Source organism: Vulpes lagopus, chromosome 18, assembly GCF_018345385.1.
Source record: "Vulpes lagopus strain Blue_001 chromosome 18, ASM1834538v1, whole genome shotgun sequence".
NCBI classification, from domain to species: Eukaryota; Metazoa; Chordata; class Mammalia; order Carnivora; family Canidae; genus Vulpes; species Vulpes lagopus.
Window position 1 is genome coordinate 5,468,591 of NC_054841.1, and position 27,735 is coordinate 5,496,325.

General features: G+C 55.2%; 1 protein-coding gene across 1 annotated transcript in view; it reads left to right on the top strand.

The window, feature by feature from the left end:
• Positions 1 to 27,485, top strand: part of BMP7 (bone morphogenetic protein 7) — a 90,198-nt gene extending 62,713 nt beyond the window's left edge. The window contains exons 4-7 of the mRNA XM_041732127.1: positions 13,803 to 14,000; positions 21,842 to 21,918; positions 23,420 to 23,530; positions 26,879 to 27,485. Of these exons, the coding sequence (XP_041588061.1) occupies positions 13,803 to 14,000; positions 21,842 to 21,918; positions 23,420 to 23,530; positions 26,879 to 27,028 (536 nt within the window). The 3' untranslated portion in view covers positions 27,029 to 27,485. The remainder of the gene's footprint in view (positions 1 to 13,802; positions 14,001 to 21,841; positions 21,919 to 23,419; positions 23,531 to 26,878) is intronic.
• Positions 27,486 to 27,735: the final 250 nt, after the last annotated feature.

Genomic DNA, 27,735 nt, shown 5'->3' on the forward strand with positions numbered 1-27,735 from the left:
CGCTAGGGTGCATACGCATCCCCCGGGCGGCTTGTTAAGGTGCAGATTCTGAGTCAGCGGGTCTGGGGGGTCTGGGGTCGGCAGAGGGTCGAGAAGCAGAGGTGGAGTGTGGCCCCTGATGCCGAGGACACACGCCCTAAACCGGGGCTGTTGCTTTTGGTATTAATGGTGTTGGTGGTGCTTCTACTGCCCCTGCTGCCCGCGCTGACCTCTCCAGGCCCCTGGGAAGGGCGGGGAGGTGTTCTCAGTCCTCGGCTCTTACCTGGGGCCCCAGTGGAGCCTCAGGGCATACGTCGCTGTCCCCATGAGTGTAGCTCCGGGCCGGATTCCCGAAAGGGCGCTGTCTGTGCGTCTGGGGAGATGTTGTCAGTCCACCCTCCTCGGGGCTCGTCCCATTCACGCCCCCACCAGTGTGCCCGGGGGCACCTGCTGCCCCTGCCTGGATGGTACCCGTGCCCGGACTTGTCCATCTTTGGTGACCAGGGAGACGACAAATGGGACCTTGTAGTTGGGCTTCGCTTTTCTGTCTGCGGTGGGAGGCCGGGCCCTTTCTTGGGTGCCCTCCCCGGAGCTAACCCTCTGCACCATCCGCTCATACCCTCTGCCCATTGCTCTGGTGGAGCGAGGGTCTTTTTCTTCTTTATATTCTAAGGCTATCTGGCCCTCTGTGATTGGAGCTGCAAATATTTTGCCACTTTCTAGTATTTTTTGTTTTTTGTTTTTACTACAGTTAATGCCAGGTTTTACCAAATGGATATGGACAAAGCAGCTAAATTGTCTAACCTTTTGCTTTATCACTGGTGGGCTTTGCAGACTCTTTTCTTTCCTATCATCAGAGGCCACTGCTTTGGTCTGGAGCTGCCACCTGGACTTGAGGTTTGCCTGAAGCCAGGCACCATGTGGGAGGTGCCGCAGAGTTTAGGACCATGCTTGTGTCGCTTCCAGGCTGTTCTTTCTATTGATGGAGCACTCAGTCTCTCTCCCCTCCTCTTTCCTCTTTCCATGACACCTAAAGGGGGAGGGGGATCCCAGAAATGCTAGAATTTTCTGTTGTTCTGTATCGGGTTGGCAAACTGTATGCCTGGTGGACCAAATTCAGCCTGCGTCCTGATTTACTGTGGCCTGGGAGCTGAAAACAGTCTTCACATTTTTAAATGGGTGAGAGATATCAAAAGAAGACTATCTCATGACGTACAATTATATGAAATTCACATTTTGGTGTCCATAAAGCTTTATTAGTACACAGCCACACTCATTTACACATTGTCTAGGCTTTGCTTTTATGCTGTCGCAGCAGAGTTAGGTAGTTGGGACAGAGACTTTGTGGTCCACGAAGTTGAAAATATTATTTTCAGATGATTATGGGCCAAATGTACAGTCCCTGTTGTATGCCAAAATCTCTCAAACTGTGTCCCATGAAGTGTCGATGGGTGTCCCAGGGGTAAAGGGAACAAGCATTCATGAGTTAAGTGTGAGAAAGTGTGAGAAAGAAAGTGTTAGGTTGGATAAACCAAGCAGGTTTCTCTACAGAACTTATCAGAACCTTTATTTTGTCAACGTCCATTGTGGATTTCCTGATGGGGAACATAGCATAGAGGAATTCTAAACTTATTTGGCAATAGAGTCACTCAACTCTTCTTTTTACTTACAAGTTCCTGAGGAACATGTTGGAGATGAGGTAAAAAGGAGTCTCGGGTAGACCTGGCTCCTCTCTGGGGAGTGACCATTTCCCTGGACGTGTGGATCTTGTCTCGTTCTTCCAACCTGACCTTAACAGGTCCTATGCTTCTCTGAGCTGTCTGCTCTGCTGGCTTGGGGTGGCCTGAGTTTAGTTTTTCTCTTAAGTGACACCCAACCCGGTTCCCCTGGTGTCAGGCTTGGCATCATTGTTCTCCCCCAAAGTCTGGGGTTTTGTGCCCTCGTTTCCTCCAGCTTCTGCTTCTTCCAGCTTCTGCTTCCTCCACCCCCAGAATGTAGGTGAGGCTTAGTGTTGAGATGGCACAGCCCGATGGTTAAAGCTTGGGCTCAGGAGGCTAGACTCACAGGTTCAAACCTCATCTCTACTGCTTCTACCCACATGATCCAGGGTGAGTCACCTAAATGTCCCTCATCTGGAAAGTAGGGTTAATAATAGTTTCCACCTTCCAGGGTGGTGGTGAAGGATCAGATGAGCTCATGGGTGAAGAGCTTAATTGTTCCACTCGGGCCAGCGACTGAGCCCAGAGTCAGTGCTTTACGCTGTGGTCTCTCATCATGTCCACCCTGGGGGCCGCAAGGCAGGTGCTGCCAGTAAGATCCTCATGGTACAGCAGAGGAGACAGAGGTGTGCGGCTCCACGTTCAGGGAGCCACCCGGGGATCCCCCTTCATCTAGGGGGAGCGTAGCCTAGCACATACGATGCTGCTCAGGGTCCGGCCAAGGATCGAAAGCTGTACCCCTAACTCAGGACCCATTTCCTCCCCAGGGGCATATGGAGCTGGGCACGGCTGCCACGACCACCCAAGGATCTGGGTGTCCTGGCCAGGCACGGTGCATGCCGGAGCAACAAGTTTGGCCTGGTGGCCTGGGTCGGGGAAGGCCTACCCACTCGGGCCATCCAGAAGGCGCAAAGCGTACAATGGCTCACGGGGTATGAATTTCAGGATCCTTTTGGGAATGAGACAAGCACGTAAACCCAACGTTTCTGAAACCACGGGCTCCTGGCGATGCGTTGCTTTCCCTCCGACCCCGGTGTCCATCAGAAGCCCCCGGGTGGGGTGGCTGGGGGCCTGCTGAGAGGATTGACTCCTGGGCCCCCACCCCAGACCCACTGTTGCCGGGTCCCAGAGGACTGGGCCCAGGAAGCTGCCTTTTCTCACAGGCTCCTTGAATAACTCAGGGTCTTGACCCAGGGCTGACAACGCCGGCAACGCCTTGCCCCGTGTTTTGGGGTAGCTGCTAATAAGACAGTGCCCAGGCTGAGCGCCCCACCGTGCCCGTGGGTGCTGGGCTCCGTGTGCCGGTACACCGCGGCCGTGTGGCCTGTAGGAGCAGCCAGGTCCCTGCCTCCTGTGGCACCTGGGCAAGTTGAGTTCCGGGCATGGCGCCCATGCCCAGGCCCCAGGGCCCCCTCTGCGAGGTGATGGGGAGGGGCCCTGAGTCAGGTACAGCGTCTAATCCTCATCCAGACCCTGGCAGCATCTTGCAGCCACTAGATGGGTGGCTCCCAGAATACGGAGCATGTCCCCTCTAGGGGGCCTCTGTTTTCACACCCATACAATGGGCATGCTGACGACGGTTACGCTGCTGAGCTTGCTTCCGTCCTAGTGAGGCTCAGATGTCCCAGATCGTCTTTGAGAAATTTGGTGTCTGGTGTGAGGCGAGCCTCCTGCTCCCCGGGTCTCCAGATACCTCCCGAGACCACCCAGGAGGCGAGCGTCTGTTCCCTCTGCAGCTGCGCCTTCCTGTCGGGGCCCCTGGGGAGACGCCGGGGCTTCTGCTCCACCAGCGCCGTGCGGGGGAGAAGCCCATAAACGCTCCGGGCACCTGTGGCTCATCGGGAGCCAGCCGGGGAGCATTGTCTCATCGGAGGACAGGACGCTGTGGGAAGGAGGGCTGGCGTCTGCTTGTCTTCTCCTTTGTACAGAAGAGAGGAGAGGCAGCCGCCCCTGAGCCGCGCAGGCGGTGCTCCCTGCTGGGGGCCGGTGGGAGACAGAGGAGGCACCCTGAATGGTGGGGTGCAGACACGTTCTGGCTTCCCCGGAGTGGAGGGCTAGCCAGCTGGCAGGGGGGCTGTGCACAATAGGGACGCGGCCCCGCGGCCCAGGGTGCCGGCTTGGGGCTCCTGTGCACAATAGGGACGGGCCAGCGGCTCCCACCCGGACCCTAGAGCCAACGGCCCAGGCCCTGCTCATTGGGCAGTCGGTCCAGCCTCTCGATGCCTTGTCCCTTCTTCTGTTCTGAGGGTGCATAATAATTGGGAAGAAGAGTGAATTCCCGTGGAATGCTGAGCCCTGGGCCTGGCACCGTCTACGCTCACGCATGCTTCCTGTTACCCTCCTTGTTGCCGTCAGCGTGCTCTGTGCTCGCGGGGACCTGCCTGGGGAGCACAGCCATTAGCATCAACACGTTAGCAGATGAGGAAACCCAGGCCGAGAAGGAGGAGCCACATACCTGAAGTCGCCTGGTGCCCTGGGCAGACCTGGGCTTCACCGGGGGTTCTGACTCCAGCCCCCCAACCTCACTCTTCCCTGGAACGCCGTCCGAGGAGTGTGGTCAGCAGAGACCAGGCTTGGGAGTGGTGTGTATTCTATGAGCCCCTGCTGGGTGCACGGCCGGGCCATCCGGACAGACAGCTCAGGACCCTACAGCACCCTGCTTCCTGCCTGGGAAGGAAGGGGTTTGAGAAAAAAACCCAGAAGACAGTGGGCTTCCTGCAGGGCTAACAGAAGTGGCCAGGGCTGCATTTGACTCTTGTGGGTTCCTCCCTCCGTTAAAAAAAAAAAAAAAAAAAGGAAAACCATGTTTTATGCCCATGTTGGTATAAAGATGAACATAATCCTGGCTGGATTAAAAATTAAAACATTTTCCACAACCCTCAAAAGTTTTCTTCGGATTTTAAGAGACAATCAAACATTTTCATGGGCCCTTAAAAGTACCGCGGGCCTGGGCACCGTGCCTGCAGACAGGATGGCCCGGGCCCTGCATCCCGGGCCGCGGAGCGACGCTGGAGTCTCCCCGCCCCACACCCGGTTGTTAGAACCAGCTTCCTACGGTGGAGAGCCTCTCCGCCTGTCCTGGAAACACGTTTCTTCACTCAACAAACATGTGATCGAGCCAGGGATCGTTGCAGGCCCTGGGGCCCGGGTTTGCAGGGTTTTGCTGTCACAGCGCCCATATTCTCATAGGAAGGTGGACGGTGGCAGGACCGTATGCTGCAGTCAGGGGTAAGGCTGTGAAGACAAGTTCTGGGGTCCTCACAAGGGCTTCCAGCTGCTCCCCAGATCAACATTCACGGTTTTCCTGGTGTCACCTTCCGTCCCAAAGCTACGGGGAGATGAAGACACCGCTTTGGGCTGGAGACACTTTTGCCCTTGCAGACGTGGTCGTTTGTCCCCCAGAGAAGGGCTTCAGCATCTTGTCCTAGTTTATAGGGTCCCCCTTCTCTCCTTTGTCCAGAGAAGAAATCAATCAGAGTCGAAAAGCCCTACCTCTCCGACCCAAGAGGACAAGCCGGCGGCCTCATTGGCCCACCTCACGCCTCCCTGCGTCGGGCTGCTGCTCGCAGACCGGGAGGGCCCCGTCTCCTCCCACCCACCCTGTGTCTGCTTCCTGAAGTCGGACACGTGTGTTCTGGACGTCTGGGCGCAGAGGGAGCCTCGGGCTTCTCTCCTCGGGCGCGAGAGCACGTGTCCGTCTCTTGATCATCCCAGATGGGATTGAATGGGATTGTGAGGCATTTAAAGGATCGAGGGCGGATGCTGTGCCAGCGCGAGGCTGGGCTGCAGCGGCTGGGACGGGCCTGGGAGGTGAGCCACTCGCCCACGGCAGCTGGGGAGACTAAGCCCCGTAAAGCCGAGGTTGGCGAGGGATCCCGCCCACGGCGCAGCTGGCTCCAAGGTGCCTTCGCCCTTGCGATTGCTTCACATCCTGTTTGTCCAGAAGCCGAGCGAGAGAAAAGAGGAGGCCTTGATGATGACCCAGAGGCTGGGATGGGTCCTTCAGGGCTGGGTGGGCCACTGCGGCTGGGGCAGCACGGGGTCGCTGGGGCCAAGCAGATGCCCCGAGCGTTAACTCCATTGTCACTTGTCACTTGAGCCTTGTAGCATCGAGACAGGTGGCTGCAATGTATGTGTTTTGCACACTCAGCAAAGTGCATTCTTGTGCTCCGGGCCTCCATGGGGGAGCCAGCGGCTCGGGGCCTGGAAAATAAACAAGCCCCAAGAAACAGAGATGTCGCCTTCCCTGATTGGGCTGTGCTCTCCTCTCCTGAGGGGCCCCATCTGGGCTCCATGCCTGTTCCTGGGGAGCCCCCTGGGCTGGGCGTGCCGATTCTGCTCACTGTGCTCCAGGGCCCGCCAGCGGTGGCCCGAGGCACCGGCTCGCCCTCCGCCCCCAGAGTCCCCAGCCACACCGTGGGCCGCTCACCTCTTGGAAGACCTTCCTCCTCACACCTCGGGGAGTCCCTCCCTGGAGGCTCTGTAGTCAGCCACATCCATGCCCCGGGAACCTTTCCCTTCCTGTGTTTCAATCCACCTGGACTCAGCGATGGTTTAGTGGTTATGTCCATAGCTCCGAGCCAGCTTCCCCGTCTGTAAGTGTGGGGTCAGGAGCAGCCGCACATGGAATGGCCTCAGCGCAGCCTGGCTCGGAGCAAACACTCAGTAACGGTCACTTCTCATCTTTGTCGTGAGCCAGCAGTGGCTAGAACCCACTCTGCCAGCAATACTTTCATCGGCAAGTGATAGACAATAAAAGCGTCTTATCTCGGGGCGATTATAGTTTCCTTTACAGGTGTGGAGGTATGTGGGTCCGGGGTCGGTTAGGGCAGAGGTCAGCACACTTCCCTATAAAGTGTCAGCAAGCGTTCTAGGCTTGGTGGGTCAGGCTTCTCTCGCACAGCTCCTCAGCTGTGGCATTAGAGCGTGAAAGCAGGTGGTAAACGTGTGCACAGTGTGCAAGGTGGCGTTCCAGTAAAACTTTATTTGCAAAAACAGAATGGATTTGGCCTGCAGGGTGTCGCCTGCCAATCCCTGGGTTACAGAATCAACAACAGTCAAGATTTTTTTTTTCCCTCCTGGCCTCCCATTGTGTCCTGGGACTCATCACATCACGTTTGGCAAGATGCTGGCCTCCACATCCCCAAGCATGGAAGAAGGAAGCTGGGGAGCTAGATCAAGGCTCTTTCCGTCCGCCTGCCTTTTTGGGGGAGGAGGACATCTCTGAGAAGCCTGCAGCGCCCATCCTAGAAGGAGCTGCAGGGGGACTGGGAAGGGTCTGTTTGCAGCCTCCTTGTGTGGAGGAGGGCCAGGGACAAAGGGGCTGGGCATGGCGCATGCGTCCGCAACCAGCCGCTTCTGCCTCCCTGAGCACTCCTGGGGTTGGGCGTTCTCCGCTCAGCTCCGGAGTGGAGCAGAGTCTTGCTCAGACAGCTTTGCCGGCCTCGACAGACAGCAGGTGTGGTGATTCGGGAACAGGCGGGCACCTGGAGTGTGCAAAGGCTGTGGAAATAAGCAGCACGAAGGATTTCACTTCCGCTTTCCATCACAGCAAGGGGAACAGGTTCACGCAAAACCTGGTGGTCACTGTGCCTCATGTTCATGACGAAGCATGAACTGGAGGCAACCCAGGTGTCCTCCACCAGCTGAATGGATCAACGAGCCAGGTCAGATCACACCGCGCACTACTACTCAGCGACCGGATCAAATCCGTACTACAGAAGGGTAGTCAGCAACCAGGAAACGGGCTGCTGGAACCTGCGACCCCAGAGGCGAATCTCAGAGACATCCAGGTTGCAGTAAGCTGAAGCGGAAGACAGTGGGAGTCCACATACATGAGATATTGAGAAAATGCAAAGCTATGGGGGTGAGAACGGATCAGTAGTTGCCAGAGGCCGGGAGTGGACCAAGAGCAGGTCTACAAGGTAGAGTTTCTCTACCCCGGCACTGTTGAACCGCTGGGGCTGGCTCATTCCCTGTTGGGTCATCCTGAGCATCGTAGGATGATTAGCACCATCCCTGGCCTCTACTCACTAGATGGAGATGCCCCTCCCTCGAGTTGTAAATCTCCCAAAAATGTCTCTGGACATCGACACGTGTCCCTGGGAAGCAGAGGCATCTCCAGTTTCGATGCACTGAGGTAACAGGCGGCTCAAGGGAGTTCTGGGGGTGCTGGTGCCGTTCTGCGTCTTGATGGAGGTGGTGATCACATCAGTCTATACATTCGTGAAGACTCACATCTGTATACACATCTGTATATGCTCGTTTAAAAATTAAAATAAAATTAAAAAAAAAAACAGAGGTAAAATCTATCCCTCCAAGAGGCCCACCGTGTGTTCTACTAAAGAAGAAGAAACCAGTGAAGCCATCGCCCTGGGCCCCCTTACCTGCCTCCCGGGTGGGCCAGATGCCCGCACCATCACGTTTTGCTGCAGCCAGGAGGGGGATCAGTGCTGATGATCCATCGGGAAGACCTTTCTCTCCTGGCTTGAGGAGCACCTCTTGGCAGGTTAAAAAACAGGACCCCCAGTGAGGTTTGAATTTCAGGTAAACAACAAGTAATTACTAAGTGTAAGTACGCCCCACACGCTGCCAACCTTATTCATTGCTCTGAGACTCAGGTTTAACCAGGCATCCTGTATTTTTACGTGCAAAGTCTGGCAACCCTGTTCTTGGGCAAGTCTTCAGGTGAGGTTTTTGGTTTCTGTTGTTTTTAACCTATTAACTCTTAGCTTAGACTGTAGATCTTTCCCAACTTCCCTGGAGATACAGAAGTTACGGTTAAAGTATTACGTTTCGTGTTCCTCCTTGCCATGATCTGTTAGCTTCTCCCACCTCGACCCCTCTGCCAAATGCGTGTGGCCTGGCTCCCTATTCGGTGATACTCGTCCCGGACGTTTAGATACAAACTCTCGACACAGATACTTGCCCTTGCACGCGCTAAGTAAAGCCAATATCCTGTGATACCATAAAATGCGATGGAATTCTCCCAGACAACCCACATGTCTTCTCCTTCACTAAAACCCTTCTCGGCCCTTTTTGGGGGTATTAAAGCAAAAATAAACCATACGCATGTACGTACTCGCATGTATTGGCATAGGCTTTATTTAAATGTCTTTTCTCCCAGATGTGACGTCGCTCTGTCTTGTTCTGCGCTTTCTTCCTGGGGCCTGGTAGGGCCTGGGCCTGTATCGTTCTGGTTGTAACCTCCAGGGTACAGAGTAGTCCTGGGCCCTGGCCTGTGCACCATGAATATTTTGTAAAGAGATGAATGAAGATGAATGAATTATTTAGGTGTCTGGTCCATTCGTTGTCTTGATAAAAATGCCACATTGTCTCTAGCGTTTTGCATTGAAAACCTGACTGCAAGGACTTTCCTTCGTGGGTCCGTCCAGGACCGGTGATCGCTTTAGGGGAGGGTATGTGTAGAGCCCTGGCTCTCCACCTGGGACACATGGCCTCCCAGGGGACACTAAGCAGTGCATGGAGACAGTTTTGGTTGTCAGGACTCTCAGTGAGGGTGCTCCGGGGACCCCTCTGCACATCCTCTAGTGCCCCCGACACCCGAGTGCCAGGTGCTGGGGATGAGCCACTGTGTCGCCACTGTCTGTTTGGTGAAGGTGCTTTGGCCAGTCTTAGAGCCCTGTCCTGTGCTGGGGTGGTGGGTGGAGGCGGCCACCCTGCCCTGAATCCCTGGGCTGTGGGAGGGCGGCAAAATACATTCAGGACCCAGAGAGGCCACCCAAAGTGCGGGGCTCTGGGGGAGAGTGTGGTGGGAGGGACCTCGTTTGCCTCACACGCCAGGCCACGTGGGCCTCTCAGCCTGGAATCTGGCCCTGTCCCTCTCTGCAGACCCTCTGAGGCTGCCGTCATACCTAGAATGTGATCCAGGGCCCCCATGAAGGCCCCCAGGGACCCAGCCTTATCACCCCCCCTTTCTGGTCCCCCTGCCCCATTCTTCCAACACGCCACATGTGTTCCTGTCTCCTGGTCTTGGCATCTGCCCTTCCTTCCGTGGGGACCTTCCTCCCCGGGACTCCTGTGGCTAGGAAGCCTTCCCTGATCAGTCTCCCTTGTCCCTGCCCCCGACCCGGCCCTTGTTGCTTCGTGGCCATCACCACCATCAGACACGATACTCCACATCCCCGAGCCCATCTCCTTCCCTGGGGGCCCTTGGGGGGGCCCTGGCTCACTGCTGCACCTGCACCTGGCTCCAAGCCCAGCACACGGTAGGTGTCCATCGGTAGTCACCAAATGAACCAATGGATCGATAACAGGGTGTCGCTCAAGCCTGGGACACATGACCTAAATGTCCGTCGGTGGGAGAGGATGAGGTAAAGGCCATTCCAGATGCAAGGCTCCTCTGTGGCCACAAGGGATGAGGTCAGTGTGTTTCCCTGACGTGGAAAGACGTCCACAGTGTGTTGCGTAAAGGCCGGATTTATATGAAACAGCGGTCACAGTGCAGTCCCTGTTATGAGGAACTGCGCACACGTGCGTGCAGCTTAGACTAAACAGTCACGGGGGTTTGTTCATCTCGGTGGTTGGGGCAAGAAACGAGCTTCAGGACTGGTTTGATCCAGTGGCTCAGCGATGTCACCAGCGATGCCGTGTCTGTCTCTGCTCTTCCTTCCATTTGAAGGAATCAGCCCCATTTGAAAATGTAACCCTCGTGGTCTCCAGTTGGTGGCCATTTCTGGGGCTCCGTCCACTCCTCCTCCCTCCGTCTTGTCCAGGGAGAGAGAAGGTTGCTTTTGAAGGCTGAACATCCAGGGAACCTCTCTTCCATTCTTTGGCTGCATTGGGTCACGTGCCCGTCCAGCCAGTCACTGCAGCTGGAGGGTTAGTTCTTGTCCGTTAGACCCTGTGGCCAGAGTGGGGTCCCCTAAGGCACAGAGGCCACAATGAAAATTGAGCGAGGTGCCAGGGAACGGGGGCACGGGTGAGACACGTGGCATCATCCCCATTTTACAGATGAGGCCGTGGAGGCCCCAGCATCCAACTTGACCTCTGCTGGCCTACACTGGGTGGGCGGCAGCAGATGGGAGTTTAAACCCCCTGAAGTTCCCTTCCTTTACCCCCACCCCGTCCGCCCATCGTCAGCCAAGGCTGTGGGTCCCTGGGTCCCTGGACCCGGCTGCGCGAGCAGCTGCGAGAGCCGGCCCGACCCCCGCCTGCCGGGCTGCACGGAGCCCTCGCAGCACGTGACTTTACTGTATCTGGAACAGCATCAGGTTTTCGGGCCAGGCATTTTTATTTTGCCCTAAAAGCCTTCCAGGTGGGGGTGGGGGCAAGATACAATTCCTAGGGGCTCAGCTTTAATGGCTTCTTTTATAGAATCGTTCGAATTATAAATGCATGAACTCGAGGAAACCCTTGCTGAAGAATGCAGGCAAGCCGAGAACGTTCAAGGGGGTGAAGGTGAAGCCGTGGTGGATGGAGGAAGTTTGCGCTCTTAAACATTAGCTGTTAAAAAACCAAAGCGAACCCCGTGGTGCCGATGAGGTCCCGGGAGGCTGGGTTTCCTGACCTGGGCCTGTCGGGGCCTGGGGGGAGGGGGGGCTCCAGGTGAAGTTGATTCCAGATGTGGATGGGAGGCCTGGGGCCTCCCAGAGCACCGTGTTCGTTGGCCTCTGACCCCCTCACCTCACTTGGGGTCGCGCCTCTGTGTCACAGTGACGCGGCCTGGGTTCAAATTCTGCTCTGTCCTCCCTTCCGAGCTGGGCGTCCGTGGGCAGCCTGTTGGGCATCTCTGAGCTGCACTCTCGTGAGTGAGACAGGCTTCCTCCCTGTGTCTTGCCTCATCTTTCTTCGGAATTCTCATCACCACGCGCGTGACGTTAACTGCACGTTGGCCGACGGCCCGAGCGGCCGGGCTGTCCTCGGCTCCCGTCCCGCCCCCCAGCCGCGGAGCACAGGACGCGGGGCTGGCTGCGTCTGCTTCCTCCTCGCCGTCTCTAGGGCCCCACATCCTCCGGGGGTCCTCCTTCCTCCTCCCCAAGCACCTTCCCGATCTTCCCAGGTCCTCCCTAACTGGGCTCCCCGGTGCAACCCCTGACCTCTCAGCGGAGGGGGCGTCGGGGTGCCCAGGCTCAGCCCTTGCGCGGCTCGTCCAGCTACACGCTGTCTGCTGTGAGCTCCCCCGGGGAACCCCGCCCGCTGCCCCGAGCCAGCGTTTATCCGGTGCTTCCGACGTGCAGAGCTCTGCTCTGAGAAGCGTCTGTGTGTTGAGTGGCAGAGGCAGGACTTGAACCCGGGAAGGTGGGCGCCAGGCCAGAGCACGTCTGGTGCCGGGTCCGTCTCCCTCTGGATCCAGGGCCGCACCCAGGCTGCCCACCTGCCAGCTTCCCTCGGGACAGGTGGATGTGGCAAACAGCGGCCACTAAACCACCCTGCGTTCTGTCTTCCGCCCTCCCCTCCCCAGTTCATTCTCTCCACCCCGCCCCTATCCCTGCCTCAGTTTCCCCACCTGCCTTCTTCCAGGTGCTCAGGCCCAGAGCGTGAAGGTCAGGTGTGACTCTGCACCTCCTCACACCCTCTCTGTCCAGCCCCTTAGCAAATTCGGCCAGCGTTTTCTCCCAAAGTGGGTCCGGGGCCTGTTGCCTCCCAGCCCGGGATGTACCTGTACCCAGGTCTGTTGCGTGACCGCCAGGTGCAGCTGGGCCCGTCCCTCTACACTTTCTTCTGCAGCTTCCTGTTAATCTGTAATTCTCTCAAAACAAACATTCGACATAAATTTCTAGGATGGGGCAGCCCGGGTGGCTCAGCGGTTTAGCACCTGCCTTCAGCCTGGGGTGTGATCCTGGGGTCCTGGGATCGAGTCCTGCATTAGGCTCCCTGCACAGAGCCTGCTTCTCCCTCTGCCTGTGCCTCGGCCTCTCTCTCTCTCTCTCTCTCTCTCTCTGTGTCTCTCATGAATAAATAAATAAAATCTTAAAAAAAAAATTTCCTAGGATGGATTTGAAAAACGAAGCACCGAGGATCTGTCTCCGGCCAGCTCCACTCCCCGCCACCCGGGGCCCGCCCTGTTCCTCTCCCGGGATGCGCATTGGCCTCCCCCGGCCCTGGGGCGCCTGGGGTGCTCCGTCACTGTCCACCCGGGGCACCCGCTGCTCAGCAGCTCACCCCACCGTTTGCCACTTCAGGCAGCCATCTCAGTGCCCTCCCAGGGCAGCTACAAAGGCCCCCCTGGGAGGCTCACAGCAGCAGGCCTCCGTCCTCCCGAGGGCTGGAGAAGTCCCAGGACTCTACCCCCTCCGAAAGCTCGAGGAATGAGTCCTTCCTTGTCTCTCCCAGCCCCACTGGAGTTTGGCGTCCGTTGGCCCCCTCGGTGTGTATCGGTGTGCATGCGTGTGGGCGGCTTCCTCTAAGGACACTGGTCATTGGGTTGGTGCCACCACCACCCCCAAGTCCTGTATGACCTTCTCGTAACTAATTATATCTACAAAGGGGCTCTTTTCAAATAACATCACGTCCTGAGGTTCTGGGGGGACATGGATTTGCGTGTGACACTTTGACTCCATAAACAGAATAAAGCAGAGCACGTGCTGTTGCCCACAGGACCGTCTGTTATCTGTGCTCCCCGAGGTCCCCCATGATTTGTCCCGTGGAGCCCTCCTCCTTCCCCACTTCCCCCCCAGCCTGTGCTCCAACCAGGCAGCCAGTCTCTGCTGCTGCTTCAACATCCCCACCTCCCACCCCTCGTAAGTGGGGCTCCCCCACTTCTTGATATTGGGTGGATCGCATGACCCGCTTTGGACAATGGGTTGTAGGTGGAACTTCCAGCCCGAGTCCTGCAGACCTCAGCCGGCCCCCTCTCCCCCCTGTTTCTCTCCCTGCACACCTGTCACCAGGGCGGCCCACCTGCCCTGGCTGCACGCATGCCCCAGAGAACAGGAGCTTTTCTCCGTGGGTCTCCCTGCTGTGCTCCGAGCTCCTGAACAACCTGGCCCAGGGTAGATGCCGAAGCAGGCCTCGCTGGCGGGAGCGCGGCAGATGCAGGGATGAACCACGAGCTCATGTCCCCGCAGCCGCCCCCCCCCCCCCCCCGCCCCGCTAACCACTTCTCCCGTAATCCATCTGTGCGTTTGGCTGCTTCCGGTCTAGGGCAGAGCATCAACCCCAAGTTGGCAGGCCTGATCGGGCGGCACGGGCCCCAGAACAAGCAGCCCTTCATGGTGGCCTTCTTCAAGGCCACGGAAGTCCACCTCCGCAGCACGCGCTCCACGGGCGGCAAGCAGCGCAGCCAGAACCGCTCCAAGACGCCCAAGAACCAGGAAGCCCTGCGGGTGGCCAACGTCGCAGGTATGTGCAGGGCGGGGCGGGGGCTGATGTGCGGACCCAGGGACCCCACGGGCCCCAGCAGGACCCCCATAGGGCTGTGACTCCGCTCGGCCAATGATCCCCCAGCTGACACGGCAGGAAGCCAACCCCACAAAATCCCATCCTGCGCCGAGCTCACCGCCTTCACCGTATAAAAGTAGAAAGTTCAGTGAGAAGTGCGTGTAGCAAAGCATCGGTATGACAAGATGCCAGTTGTGTGAATTCCCAGGTAGACGAATTGATGGCCACAAATACCTGAAAGAAAGCTCGAAAGGCGTGGAGCGGAACACGGCACTGCCGTCCCCAGGGAGGCTGCTCTTGGGAGTGAAGAGGAGGAGACATGAGGGGAGTTTGCTTGCTGTGTTTTTCATTTTTGTTCTTAGAGTGAAAAATATTTTAGTACTTGTTAAATATGAGGGCGTGGTGGTGGGTTTTTTTGTGTATTATTTGGGATACTTTTAGGTTTGTCTGAAATGTCTTGTTATTATAGGTAAAAAAAAAAAAAGCACTAGACTTTTTGGTGTATTTTGTGGGAATACTTTTAGGTTCGTCGCCATGTTGCATTATTATAAGTAAAAACAAATTAAAAATAAAGGTAGAATTTATATAGCAAGCAATTCTAAGATTAATAGAAAATGTTTGTTGGTGCGTTCCTCCAAGGAAACTTCCAGGGATTGAGACGTTTAGGTACTTGTAGGGTGCATGGTGCTCTGTGGTTCTTGAGGCTCGGAGGAGGGTGGCCTCCCCAAAAGTGAGGCTCAGAGAGGGTAGGTAACTTTTCCAAGTCAACAAAGCAAGTAGGTGGCAGTCCTGGGATTAGAGCCCTTTTGGTTTTGCCAGGAGGCACCTGCCTGTACTTGGTGGGCTCTGGCGTCCCCAGCGATCCTGTTAAATGTCTTCTGACAATTCACCAGGCATTTGCAGAGCCCCGCTTGGGCCCACCTTTGTGCCAGAATCAGGGGTTGGCTGGGTCCTCTTAACCTCCGGGCTGACCAGGCCTCTGGTGTTGGCATCTGGTGGCCTGGGGAGGCTGGGATGAGTTTGGGGACTGGGCTGGCCCAGACCAGCCTCTAGCACTGTGGACACCTGAGGCCTCCATGCCCACACCCTGGCCTGTGCCATGTTCTCCAGCACGTTGAGTGCTGCCTCTGCAAAGATGCACTTCGATTCTCCCCCAGACCAAAAAGAAAGTTGCAAACAAATGAACTTCACCAGCAAACCAATTTCCCAGCGGACTGCAGAAATGACCACCCAGATGCTAGGAGCCCGGCGGCTGAAAGCCCACCTGCCCTGTCCCCTCGCATTGGCCAGCTGTGCTGCTGTCTGAGGGGTGAGCCCTCCGGTCCCCAGGTGTCCCTGTCTTAGTCCCTGGAACTGGTGACTACATGGCAAAGGGGACCAAGTGTTCCAACAGAATGAGGGTTGCTATCATCTGACCTGAAAATAGGGTCGGTCTGGACGGCCCAGGGGGGCCCACATCACACTGTAATCACAGGGGTCCTCAAGGGGGGAGAAGCCCTCTTCGATGGGGTTGGACAGGTGGGAGTCCAGAGGCGGGCGGAAAGGGGAGATGTCGCTGGCTTTGAAGGTGGAGGCGGGGTACAGGGCACAAGCTGACAAGGTACAGGGCACAAGCGGAGAACGCGGGTGACTTTTAGAAGCTGGAAGGGACAAAGGAACAGATTTCCCTCGGAGCCTCCAGAAGGGACACGGCCCCACCGACGCCGTGAATTTAGCCTGTGTCAGACTTTGGGACTACAGAGCTAGAAGATCGTAACTTGGTGGTGTTTCCAGCCGCCGTGCTTGTGCTAATCCGCTGAAGCAGCCGTAGGAAGCCCGTCCGCACGTTTGCCGAGGGCTTTACTCGGCCTGCCCACGCGCCGTCTCCGGGCCCTGGGTGGGCGGCGAGGCCGGGGAGGTCTGCAGCAGGAAGGAGCCCGCTGGCTCAGCTCTTCGGCCCTGCCGGCTCCTGGGCCCGGGGCTGGCCCGGAGAGGCTCACGGGCAGGTGCACGGCGGTGGTTAGAAATCTGGTGTCCAGGTGGCCGAGCAGCCCCCACCCCCAGATGAACCTTCTAACCAGTGTCCTTGGCTTCGTGTAGCCAGTTTTTAAATTTTTGTTCTTTTTTTTTTTTGGAAGGAGAAGAAAGGAATGGTTGCTGTGGTTAGTGAAGATTTCAGAGCAGGGTTCCCTGGCCCCAGGGGCCCCTGGATGGATTTTTGTGGCCCTGAAGCTCACGTGCAGGGGGTTTTGGTGGGATCCCGTACTGGCAAGTGGACCCATTCTTTTTTTAGGCTTTTTGAAAGGGTCTGAAATGCTCCCTAACAAAAATCCAACTGAATCCCTTAATTTGCATTGGAAACCCTTTCTGGGCTGACTCTAGGGCTGGGGTCCAATGGAGAGAGCTCAGCCATGGTCCACCCTCGAGGCCTAGGCTGGGTGGGGGTGGCAGCGGGGCTCCTTCGAGGGGAGAGAGAGGCCATGGTGTCTGGGACAAGGGGAGGGTGGGGCCGGCAAGGTGAGCAAGATCAGGAGTCCTCCGGAGAGTCGTACCTTGGGTTTCAACTTCAACCAAAACAAATTTGGAAGCCTTTGCAGTTCTAAGCTATGGTGTGAGGGCAGGGGTGATTGGATGTTCGTGGGGCTGCCCTGAGAATGGTGGGGAGCAGGGTGGGGTCCTGGGGAAGGGTCAGAGGAGGGAGACTTGTTAAATGGCTTTCCTTATCAGCCAGGCAGAAAATGCTGGAAGATTCCATGCCAGCAGACTCCAGGGTCTTGGAGGTCTATCAGGTATACCTCAGGAGTGAAGGAAGAGGGACCAGGCCTCAAAGTCTTAGAAGTCCACACCCGATTTCCCCCGCTGCATCCTCGCCAAACACTCCATTTACATAACCCCCAGGATGAGGCTCTCACTACCTCACGTGGCAGCCGTTATGGCTTGTCTGGAATCTGCCTCCCCTCCTGGGACTTTCTACTTCCCAGCCCTTTATGCAGTTTATCTAAACCGTTCCTGGAAATTTAATTTTAAAAAATACCAAGGCCTGAGCCGCACCCCAGGCTTGGTAAAGCAGAATATCTGAACGTGCATGTACACACACATACACACCCTCCCGAAGGGCTTTGCCTCATGTGAAGATGGCTGGGGATCCTGCTGTAGGGCCACACGAGCTGAATCCTCTTTCACGTGGCAGCCCTTTATGTGCTGGAGGGACACACGCTCCGGCCTGCCGTCTGCTGCAAAACTCTCTTCCCTGCAGGCCCAGAGCTTTCAGCTACTCCTAGGTAGTGTGGCTTGGTGTTGAAAGACCGGGTCCCACTTTCTTTTCCTCACCCACATTTGCACCCAACCCCCTGGTAATTAGGTGTCTTCCCCAGATGATCTGTGGGGGTTGTAACTTGTGAGCTGCTCAGGCAGGAGCTGGTGGAGGCAGATGGAGCGGCTGGGTGGGTTTTGGGGGCCAGGCCAGAGCGACAGGGGAACTGTCTGCTTCTCGAGCATCTCTTCTTCCTTGTCGTAGTCTTTCTGCTAATACGAGGCCATCGTGAAACAGGACTTCTGACCCCTTTCTCCCGGAGCAGCCCCGTGATGTAAGGAGGCCCAGAGGTGCCGTGCGGGGATCTGGGTCTCTGGTGGCAGGGCCTGTGTCCAGCCCCCACTTACACCTCCAGCTGGCCTCGCAAGCTGCTCGCAGACTTGGGTTTCAACATTAAGCCAATTATCATTGCTTTGCTTCAAGATGGGGTTGGGAAACGTGGCACTCAGGCCGATACTTGCCCTCCCTCTGCTCATGGTAGACATCACTAATCAATGGTGGCATCTTCTTCTCACTGAGCCTCCACAGCTTCGGATCCTTTTTTTACTCAGGACCTTAAGCAGCCAGCAATGTTGGCACTTGATGCGAAGCTTCTTTGCCACGTCCCTGTCCCAAACTAATGTGCTCGATCCTGTCTTGTTGGGGCTGCTCCACACATCACTGGGCTGAGGGGTGCTCCTCGTCCCTCCCCTCTACCTTCCACCTCCCTGCGGTGAAGGGGAGAAGGAGGCCTGCACATTGACATTGCTACCTGTGGCCACGGGCCTTGCCTCAGCGACAGGGACCATCTTTGGACTTCCACTCGGTGCATTACAGACAGTATTGCAAACGGTCCGGTAGATTGCTTGGGATCTTCTCTGATGGCTCCCTTGACCTTCACATATCAATGACCACCTGGCCCTCTGGAGGCCCAGCTACCTCTGTAGCTGGTTCCCTTTCTCAGCCCTTGGGCTGCCAGGCCCAGAGGTAGGGAAGGGGGACCCCAGATTCCCCATTGCTGCTTTGTCCTCCCAATCCCCCCCGCAGCCCCCAGCAAGGTAGACCTCCTGCCCCTCCACTGTGCCCACTGCTGAGCCCCGTTCATGCCTTCTCATTCCTGGAAGGCTCTAGTGCCTGACTCTCTGTCCCTCTGTTAGCAGCCACTGCTATCATCTGTTAAATGTCTGGGTGCAAGTGCAAGAGGTCTGGGTTCTTGCTGGTCTTCTCAGTCATGAAGGGCACCCTTCTCTCCCTACCTCTATGTCTTCATCCTGGAATGTTCCTCCTTTGGATGACTCTCTGGCTAGCTCTTATTTCCTTTTGGTTCTTACACAAACATCACTTCCTCAGAAGAGCCTTCTTGTGGCACCCTCCATCCCACGGCCTCCTCTCCTACCTTATTGCTCTCCATCTCCATGGGATATAGTTTACATTTACTCACTGACTTACTGACTGCCTCTGTTCATACCTGCATCTCTAATGCCTGCAACAGCGTCTGCAAACCAATAGACACTCAGTAACAGTTTGTATGAATGCATGACGGATGGATGCATGGATGGATGCCAGGATGGATGCATGGATGCATGGATGCTTGGATGGATGGATGGATGCGTGGATGTGTGGATGCGTGGATGGATGGTGCACCAGGCCCCCAGGGGATGAGACTGTGCCCACCCCGCCCTCACTGAGGTCACCTCAGGAGTTCTGAGTGTCCCCGAGGGCCAGGATCCCTCCAATAAAGACACACACAATCCTGTCATAATCAATTTTTCTCATTGGTTGCAAATCTTTAAAAATTGCACAATAGATGCTTTCCTGCACAATAGATGTAAAGCTATGTATAAAATCGGGGATATTCACAGAGGCTGATGGAGGTGGAAGCTGCATTGAACCCCCTGTTTGAGCTGCAAACAGGTGCTCATCTTGGGCCTACACATCTCTGATCGCTGTGCCCTCTGCTGCCCTCCTTCCCTGTCTTCTTCTCCTCCACCCCGTTCTTCTTTCTGTTTCTCCTTCCCACTCTTCCCATTTCTGATTTGTACCTAGCCTTGGGGTAGCCCGGGGGCTGTACCTCCAGGACTTCCAGGACAGCATACTGTCCAGCAGGCCTCAGAGGAAGCTTCCTGACTTGTGTATGGTCACCACAGGTGGCTTTCTACACCACTCTCACACCCATTTCATGGATGGGGAAGTTGAGGTCTGGGGAAAGGAATTCAGTAATACTGTTTTTAATCTTACTGTTTCTCATTAACCTAGAAGCCACACAGATAGAAGTCTTATGACTCAGGGGAAAGCAGCAAATGGATGATGGGTGTTTCACTTCTTCCAAACGTTGGGTTTGGAAAAAAACAGTCATTTACTCCAAATGGTTAAAGAGTGTGTGTAGGAATGAAGTTTGTGTATAGTTTTAACTTTCCCTGGCAGGTGGGCTGGAAGGATAATCAGCAGCTTGTTGCTATGAGCTGAGAGTTGTGCTAAACTGATGGGAATGTGCACGGCTGTCCCTGGAGGCACTTCCTCCTCACTCTGCAGATGAGCATCTCAAGGTCTAGGAGAACCAGGGTCTGACTCCAGAGCTGGAGCAGCACCCCCTTACCTGGCCAGACCCCACCTGGGAGCTGGTGTGCTCTGGAGTCTACAGCTGGGCTCCAGCTGACTATCAGCCCCACACTGGGAGGCACCTTTCCAAGTAGGACCCACTGCGTGGTTTGGCTACAAGTCTCAGAAACACCAATCAGGTGGCTCCAACCACTAAAAAGCCATTGGCTCACAGTGACAGGGTTGGGTGGGCATGAGGGTAGGTTGATCCAGAAAGTCAACAACAGTGAAAGCTTTCAACAGTGAAGGCTTTCTGTCCTTGCTCACCACCTTCAGTGTTGGCTTCTCCTCAAGGCTATGGCTGTAGGTAGTCATCAGGCTCTACTGCTTTTCTATTCCCAGGCAATAGGGGAAAGAGATGAGCATCTTTTCCCATGAGCCTTTCTTAGGAATAAGGAAACTTTTTCCGGAAGCCCCCAGCATGCTTTCACCCATGTCCTGTTGGCTTGGATTGTGTCATTTGTTCTTTTTGTTGTTGTTGTTCTTATCTGAACCAGTCCTCACTCTAAGGATAACATATGGGCTGGTGAGCTCAGACCTGGGTTATGAACTAGTCACTGACAATGGCTGGGGTTGCCATGACCCCCCAGGCCCAAGGAGGGCCACTCACTGGTCATCTGAGAGAGCTGACCAGGCAGGGGGATCTGGGTGCATCTGGATGCCTCCCAAGTGCAAGTCAGGTGAGCAAGCAACCCTGGTTCATTTCCTTGGCTTTCCTCTACATCCTGCAAAGAGTTGTCCTTGTGTTCCTCACCCACTGGTGTTCATTACCTTCTGGGATGCTTGAGCCTGGAGGGATCACAGCAGGGCACAGAAGCTGAGGCATTGACGTCTCCTGTATTTGTGTGTTAACTACACAAATACTGGTGGACACTGGGCCTTGGGGATCCAATGGTAACCTCCCAAAACCTTTTAGAAGAGGCAACATTGGAGGTGAGGCTTGAATATCAAGTAGAGCCACACATACAAAGATTACGAGAAGGAGCATTTCAGGTAGATGAAACAGCAAGTGCAAAAGCCCTGATAGGAACAGACTTGACAGTACATTCCCAGCACAGAAAGAAGGTTGTGGCTTAGGAATCAGGGCCATATAGGGGCTTACAGGCCAAGGGCAGGAGTTGGGACATTGCTCTAAGCATGATAGAAAGCCCCTAGAAAGTTTTAGGTGGAGGAAAGACAAGTCATGAGTAAGGAAGAAAAAAACATCCCTGTAACCCCATAGCTACAGGGTAGAAGACGGTGCAGGAGCACCAGAGTATGTGTGTGTCTGTGTGAGAGTGACAGAGAGACGAAGGACAGAGCTTTCTACATGTTTACAAGTGCTCAAGCCCTAACGCAGATGCCTACGAACCTTACATACTTCTGGAAAACCCCAGTCATAGTTTTCACTCCTCAGAAAAACCTAAGTAGTGTGTTCCTCTGGGAGGTCAATGGGATGTGAGTTTCTGCATTTCTTCCTGGCAGTGGGGTCTTTGTCCCAGGCCCTGGCTGTGCCCCCTTTTGCCCTTTGAAAGAGGGGTGAGCATCGTGAGGTGGGCTGGCCTCAGCAGCTGAGGGCAGACCCCTCTGAGCAGGCTTCTGCAGCCAGCATGGTGGCACGTGGCTATAGTTTGGTTCCTATGTGGAACCCAGGCAGAGGTCAGCCTCCAGACAACGCACGTGTACAAAAAAAGCCAATGTCCACAGAAGGATCCAGAGCATACTAGGAGCTAAGATGGCACAAGAGGGATGGGGACGTTGGTGCCTCTTGCAGAGGTCATTTGCTAGGGATGGAAATGAGTTTTAAGGCTATAGGTACTGGAACGGCTTTCATGTCAGGAAGGTCACATTCTAGCTGAGTTCAACCGTGCTCACACCACTGCCTTAGATGGAGGGAACCTTAATATGTTTGTGTGTTTTCTCTCCCCTGTGCCTCTGTCTCCCACCAATGCAGAAAACAGCAGCAGCGACCAGAGGCAGGCCTGCAAGAAGCACGAACTGTACGTCAGCTTCCGCGATCTGGGCTGGCAGGTAAGGACGGGTGGCCGGATCTGCCCTGATGGTGGGGACTCTGGTGTGGGCTTCCTCGGGCCCCCCGCCCAAGGCAGTGGGGCTGGGTCCCATGTGTGCACTGAGTCACGTTTCTCATCTACTTCAGTTAGGACTCCAGCGTCAGGTGTCCTAACTAGGGTAGAGAATTGAGGTTAAGGATGCAGGGATGCCTCATGACACCCAGGAGCAGAAATGTGGTGGAGACTCATGCTAGAACCAGGAGCCCAAACACTTTGAACCCCTAAGCCCCATGCTACATGTGAACTTCATCTCCACCCTGCGGCTGGCTACTTCTCTCAGGTGGGGCCCATGTGCTAGAACTCAGCTGCCTGCAGGGCCGGCTCCCACCCTCCACCCTGTCTGTCCCTCCTTCCTTTCCATGATTCAGATCCCAGGGCAGGGACTGATTGGCCTACCTGGGGTCAGGGGCTTGATCCTGAACCAGTCAGCCGTTTGGGGGTTGAGATCATGTCATAGGACCATGACTGCTCCTTCCAGAACCATTTGGATGGAATGGGGCGAAGGGCAAGAGTGAATCCTAGGACAGACATGAGGGACATACAGTCTAATGACTGTTTAGGAGTATCTCTGACATTCCGGGTGCTGTTCCAGGCGCTGGAGGTGCCGCAGGGAGCATTACCGTGTGCCTGCCCTCGTGGAGCTCAAATAGTCCTAATGGGGTGTTGAGATCACCAAGGCCACTGGTCTTGTTGTTCACTCCTCGTTGAGCTTGTGGTTCAGCGGGGGAGTCCAGATGCTTCCCTGGGGATCATGCCCAAGCGCACTATCAGAGCACTTGCGCTCGGGCAGCGTGGAGCCCTCCTGCCGTGCTGACCTCACACTCACGGCTCCCGTGCTTGCATCCTGGTGCTGGAACCGAGCCCCAGACTCCAGCTCCTCTGCGGGAAGAGTCCATGGACTTGAGTCAGGGAGGGGTGGACAGAGTGCTAGAGCAGTATTCCGGTGCTAACCCAGCCCTAACGGCAGACGTGGCCGTGTGCATCCTTCACCGAGCCGCACATGTGCACCAGCGCTGAGCTGGCTCGTCTACATAGGCGCTTAATTCTCGATGTTGTGGGTTATTATATTAGTCTTTCTCCCATGTCCGTGAACTGAGGCGTGGAGCTTTTGTTTGAAGCAAACTGCCAACGCGTAACCACATAGTAGCGCTGGAGTCGAAGCCATCCTGGTCACACTGGTCTGTGCAGCCTCCCCATAAGACCCTGCAGGTGTCTGTTCTGGGCCTAGCCCAGCCCAGCCCCAGGGTGGTCTTTCCTTCATTTTGCATTCTGTGGGGGACCATGGAAGGGGGTGCTCCATTTCTCATACTTCTGCAGGACACTCCCCACCCTTGCTAGGATGGTGTGGGCCAGGTCTTTGGTCCTCTGTCCTCTGGAAGCATGAGTCTGGGCTGCAGGGTAGGTGGGGGCTTGGGCACGAAGGGTAGGCCCTTGTGGGGCTCACGCTCTGTCCCCCGCAGGACTGGATCATCGCTCCCGAAGGCTATGCCGCTTACTACTGTGAGGGGGAGTGTGCCTTCCCCCTGAACTCCTACATGAATGCCACCAACCACGCCATCGTGCAGACGCTGGTGAGTGGGGCCTGCGTGCCGTCTGGGCGTGCTCCGCTGGGTGGGAGGGACGGCAGGGTCTGGTGGCCCTGCCCCGCTGCTCCTCCAGGCTGGGGCCCTGACTTTCCGCGGGCCCTGGGCACTCCTCCTGTCGTAGGCCCCTTCCTCCATTAAAAAAAGAGAGAGAGAGAGAGATTAAAAATGTTATTTTACAACAGCATTGGCATAAAGATATGTATCATCCTCGACCCTAAAGTTCATATATTTCTCCCCATTCTGGAAGAAATAAGCACAGCTTCAGGGGCTCCCAAAGGTGTCTTGGATAATGGTCACTGTGGCTAACGGCGAGGTCAGTCCTGGCCCTGCCTCTCTGGGCGGCTGTTCTTAGTTGACCACACATCTGCTCCGCCCCCATAGGTGCCCCCGCACCTCCCAGAGTCGGGGCTTCCCTGGGTTCAGACCAGCCTGAGAGCCTGTCCACTCCCCGAACTCATGTCTTTGCCTCCTAGCCTTGAACTTTGGGGGGTCAGCCATCCAAGGGTGTCTGCTGAGCATCTTCTGCAGGTAAACCTGCGCTGGGAGCTGAGGGCATTGCAGAGAACAGCACAGACCTGGTCCCTGCCTTCAGCGCCTCAGTTTCCAGGGAGAGAAGCAAAAAGGTGAACAGAGGATGCTGGAGAGGAGTAAGCAGGACAGCGAGGTGGGGCAGGGCGGGGGCCGTTTCAGGTCAAACTTCCATGGGGTCACTGGAGGGTTCAGTGTGATAAGAAGATAGGCTTTTAACAGGATGCACAGCCCTGGCGACCCTTGGTAGAAGTGGTTTTTACTACTCTACCGAAAATATCAGTCGGGATAAAAATTAGGGACTTGGCTCTTTACCTTAGAATCTGAGGCTTAGGGATCTTGGTTATCTAGCTCCCTGCCAGGAACATTATTGAGGCCTTTCCCTGGCTTGAATGCTCCTCCTGGTGACAGAAAGCTCATTACCCAGGGCCACCCCCTCAGTCCTACAGTTCTGTTTGTTCTGAAACTTTTTTGGCTTCTTTTAAAGGTTTAGTGGTAGAGTTGGTACTGACCCATGTGTTATGTCTTGGAGAAAAAGCTCCCCTGTTCCTTTCATTTGGACCACGTTCTGCCCTTCGGAGGGAAGGCTTCTTTTTTAGTCATGCTTTTCCAAGGCCCTTCCTTCCCTGATGGTAAATTCTGAAGCCCTGCTCAGGATTGAAATGAATAATGCCCCCAACCTGTTCCTTGGCCCAGGCCTGTTCCCCTGTGCCCGCATGCCCCCTCAGGCCCTGCCTTGGTGGCCCCTGGGGGGTGCCAGGGGGGTCTCCCAGGCTACCAGGGCACACCTCTACCCTCCGACCCCTGCTTCATGGCCCATGCAGCGGGAGCCTGGCTGTCCCCTGATCACCTACTCAGTCTGCGTGTCACGAGAGAGGCCTGGGATCAGAACGAGAATTCTAATTATTCTGAAAAAGAAGTTCTGTGGTCACGTTTAAAAAGGGGGAAGGGAAGAAAAAATAAAATAAGGTAAAAATTGAGGGGGAGACAAACCATAAGAGATGCTGAGCTCTAGGAAACAAACTGAGGGCCGCTGGAGGGGAGGGTGGTGGGCGGCTGGGGTAACTGGGGGACGGGCATTAAGGAGGGCAGGTGATGTGATGAGCACTGGGTGTTGTTTGCACCTGATGAATCACAAAATTCTACCTCTGAAACAACAACAACAAAAAAGGTGATGGGGGTGGGAATCCTTGCCTGCTGGGAGTCCTGGTGAAAAACAGAGGAAATGAGCTGATGTCTGGGATTTGCTTTCAAATTATTCAAGGGTGGAGGAGGCGGTATAGATTTGTAAGGTCTGAAACAGTCCGTAATAAAAAGCTAAAACATGTGCTGGCTTATCTCAGAGGTCACAGGCTAGAGGCTGCCACAGAGTGCTTTCAGTTGGCACACGTTGTGCGTCGGAAACCTGGAAGTTTCACATAAAAATTCAGCAGAACTAGGTCTCTGGCCTGTCCTGGCCACTCGGCACAGCCAACCACACTGCCTTTGCTTGGCCGCGGTCAGTGGCAGCAGCTGCCCTCTGGGTCGCCCCAACCCCCACTATTCCCTCTTGTTTTATTCCTCACCTGCCTTGCGCACCCAGGGGTGCTTCCGTGGCCCCTTCAGGCTTTTGAGTTTGTTTGCGCCCAGCTCTCGTCCCCTGTAAGGTGCAGAGAATCTTATGAGCGAGAAGGAGCAGTAACCCGAGCGGCTAGCTGGCATGTTTCTTCATTCCTCCCTTCTAGACCTTCTTCCTTCTTGTTGATGTCCCACCCAGTGTTTGCCCAACTTTGTCCTCCTGGTTTTACTGCTAGAAGAGTCTAGTATAATTTGGATCTGCACTATCCAATACAGTAATACAGTGACCGCTTTTACACGTGGCTCTTGAACACCTGACATACGGCCAGTCAGAATCAAGATGCTTTCTCAGTCTAAAATACATGCTAGGTTTTAAAGACTTAGTACCAAAAAAAATTTTTTAAATTAAAAAAAAAAAAAGATACTTTATGGCAAGTGTGTGTTGAAACAATAGTTTTTTTTTTTTTTTGAAATATTGGGTTAAATGAAATATCTTATTTAATTTTACCAATTTCTTTTCCATCTTTTCAAATGTGGCTGCTAGAACATTTTAAATTACACGTGTGATTTGCATTGTATTTTTCTTGGACGGGACAGGTCTAGCCCAGAGGTCGGCCACTTTGTTCTGAAAAAGTCCAGATGGTAAATATTTTTAGCTTTGTGAGTCACAAAGCCTCTGTGGCAGCTGAACTCTGCCATTGGCGTGCAGAAGCAGCCCCAGATACTACAGAGCAAATGGGCGTGACTGGATGCTAATAAAACTTTATTGACAAACCGGCAGGGGGGCAGGATGTGGCCTGCAGGCCCACTCTGTCTAAGCCAGGGCTTCCCCACTCGGGGCAGTTCCGCCTCCCAGGAGACCTTTGACGATGTCTGGAGACATTTTTGGTGGGCATGGTTGGGGGTGGAGTGCCTCTGGCTGCTTTGGGGTAGAGCCCAGAGATGCTGTGAAACACTCTGCACTGCACAGGACAGCCCCGCAGCAGAGAACCACCTGGCTCCTAGCTTCCCAGCTATGTGCTGCCCAGACCTGTGTGCTCTGGTGCCCTGGTCTGTGCAATAGCAGCAGAGGTTATGTGTCACGGGCTAGAACTGCAAGTGTCACCTGCAGTCACTGCTGGGGGTGGGGGGTGGGGTGTCACATGCCACCGTTTTGCCCAAGCAGCTCCCGTTCCTTACAGAAATGAGGAGGCTGGGAGCAATGACCCAGCGCTTCTCACCACTGCCACCATTCGGTGTGTGTTCCAGGTCCACTTCATCAACCCCGAAACGGTGCCCAAGCCATGCTGTGCCCCCACTCAGCTCAACGCCATCTCTGTCCTCTACTTCGACGACAGCTCCAATGTCATCCTGAAGAAATACAGAAACATGGTCGTCCGAGCCTGTGGCTGCCACTAGCGCCTCCTGGAGGTCAGGCCCTCAGGGAGGCCACGTTGTTCCCGGATCCTTGGGAACCCCCACCACCCAGCACAGTGACCACCTTTTGCGAGACCTGCCCCGCCCCCATCCCCAATCTTAATGGCGTAGGAGGATTAAGGAGTTTGAGAGGCAAATGCCTTTTGATCAGGTTTTCATCGGCCTCCTGTGGACAAGATCCTACATGCTGCTGCAGGCAAAACCTAAAGGAAAAAAAAAATATATAAAGAAAAATTGCCCGGCCACGATCATTGGTTGTGAAGTCTCAGCCGTGCACTGACTCGTTCCCAGGGGTAATTAGGAGCACCCTTCAGCCAGGCCACCCAGCAGCGGGAGGAAGGGGGCACGGCGAGGGGTGGGCACATTTGTGTCTGTGCGCAAGGAAAATTGACACGGAAGTTCCTGTAATAAATGTCACAATAAAACGAATGAATGAAAATGGTTAGGATGTTACAGATATATTTTCCTAAACAATTTATCCCCATTTCTTGGTTTACTCTGATTTCATAAACAGAAGCCGTGGCCGGTGGAGGAAGGGGAGGCCCCCCTCTCCGTTCCATTCTGGTTTCATTCTGAGGCTTGCAGAGGCCTGCTGTTTACATAGACTTGCCCAAATCCAAGATTTGACCGGGAAGAGAGAGGGCAAATTTTTGCTCGCAGGAGGGGTTGTGTTGACTTTGAAGGAAAAA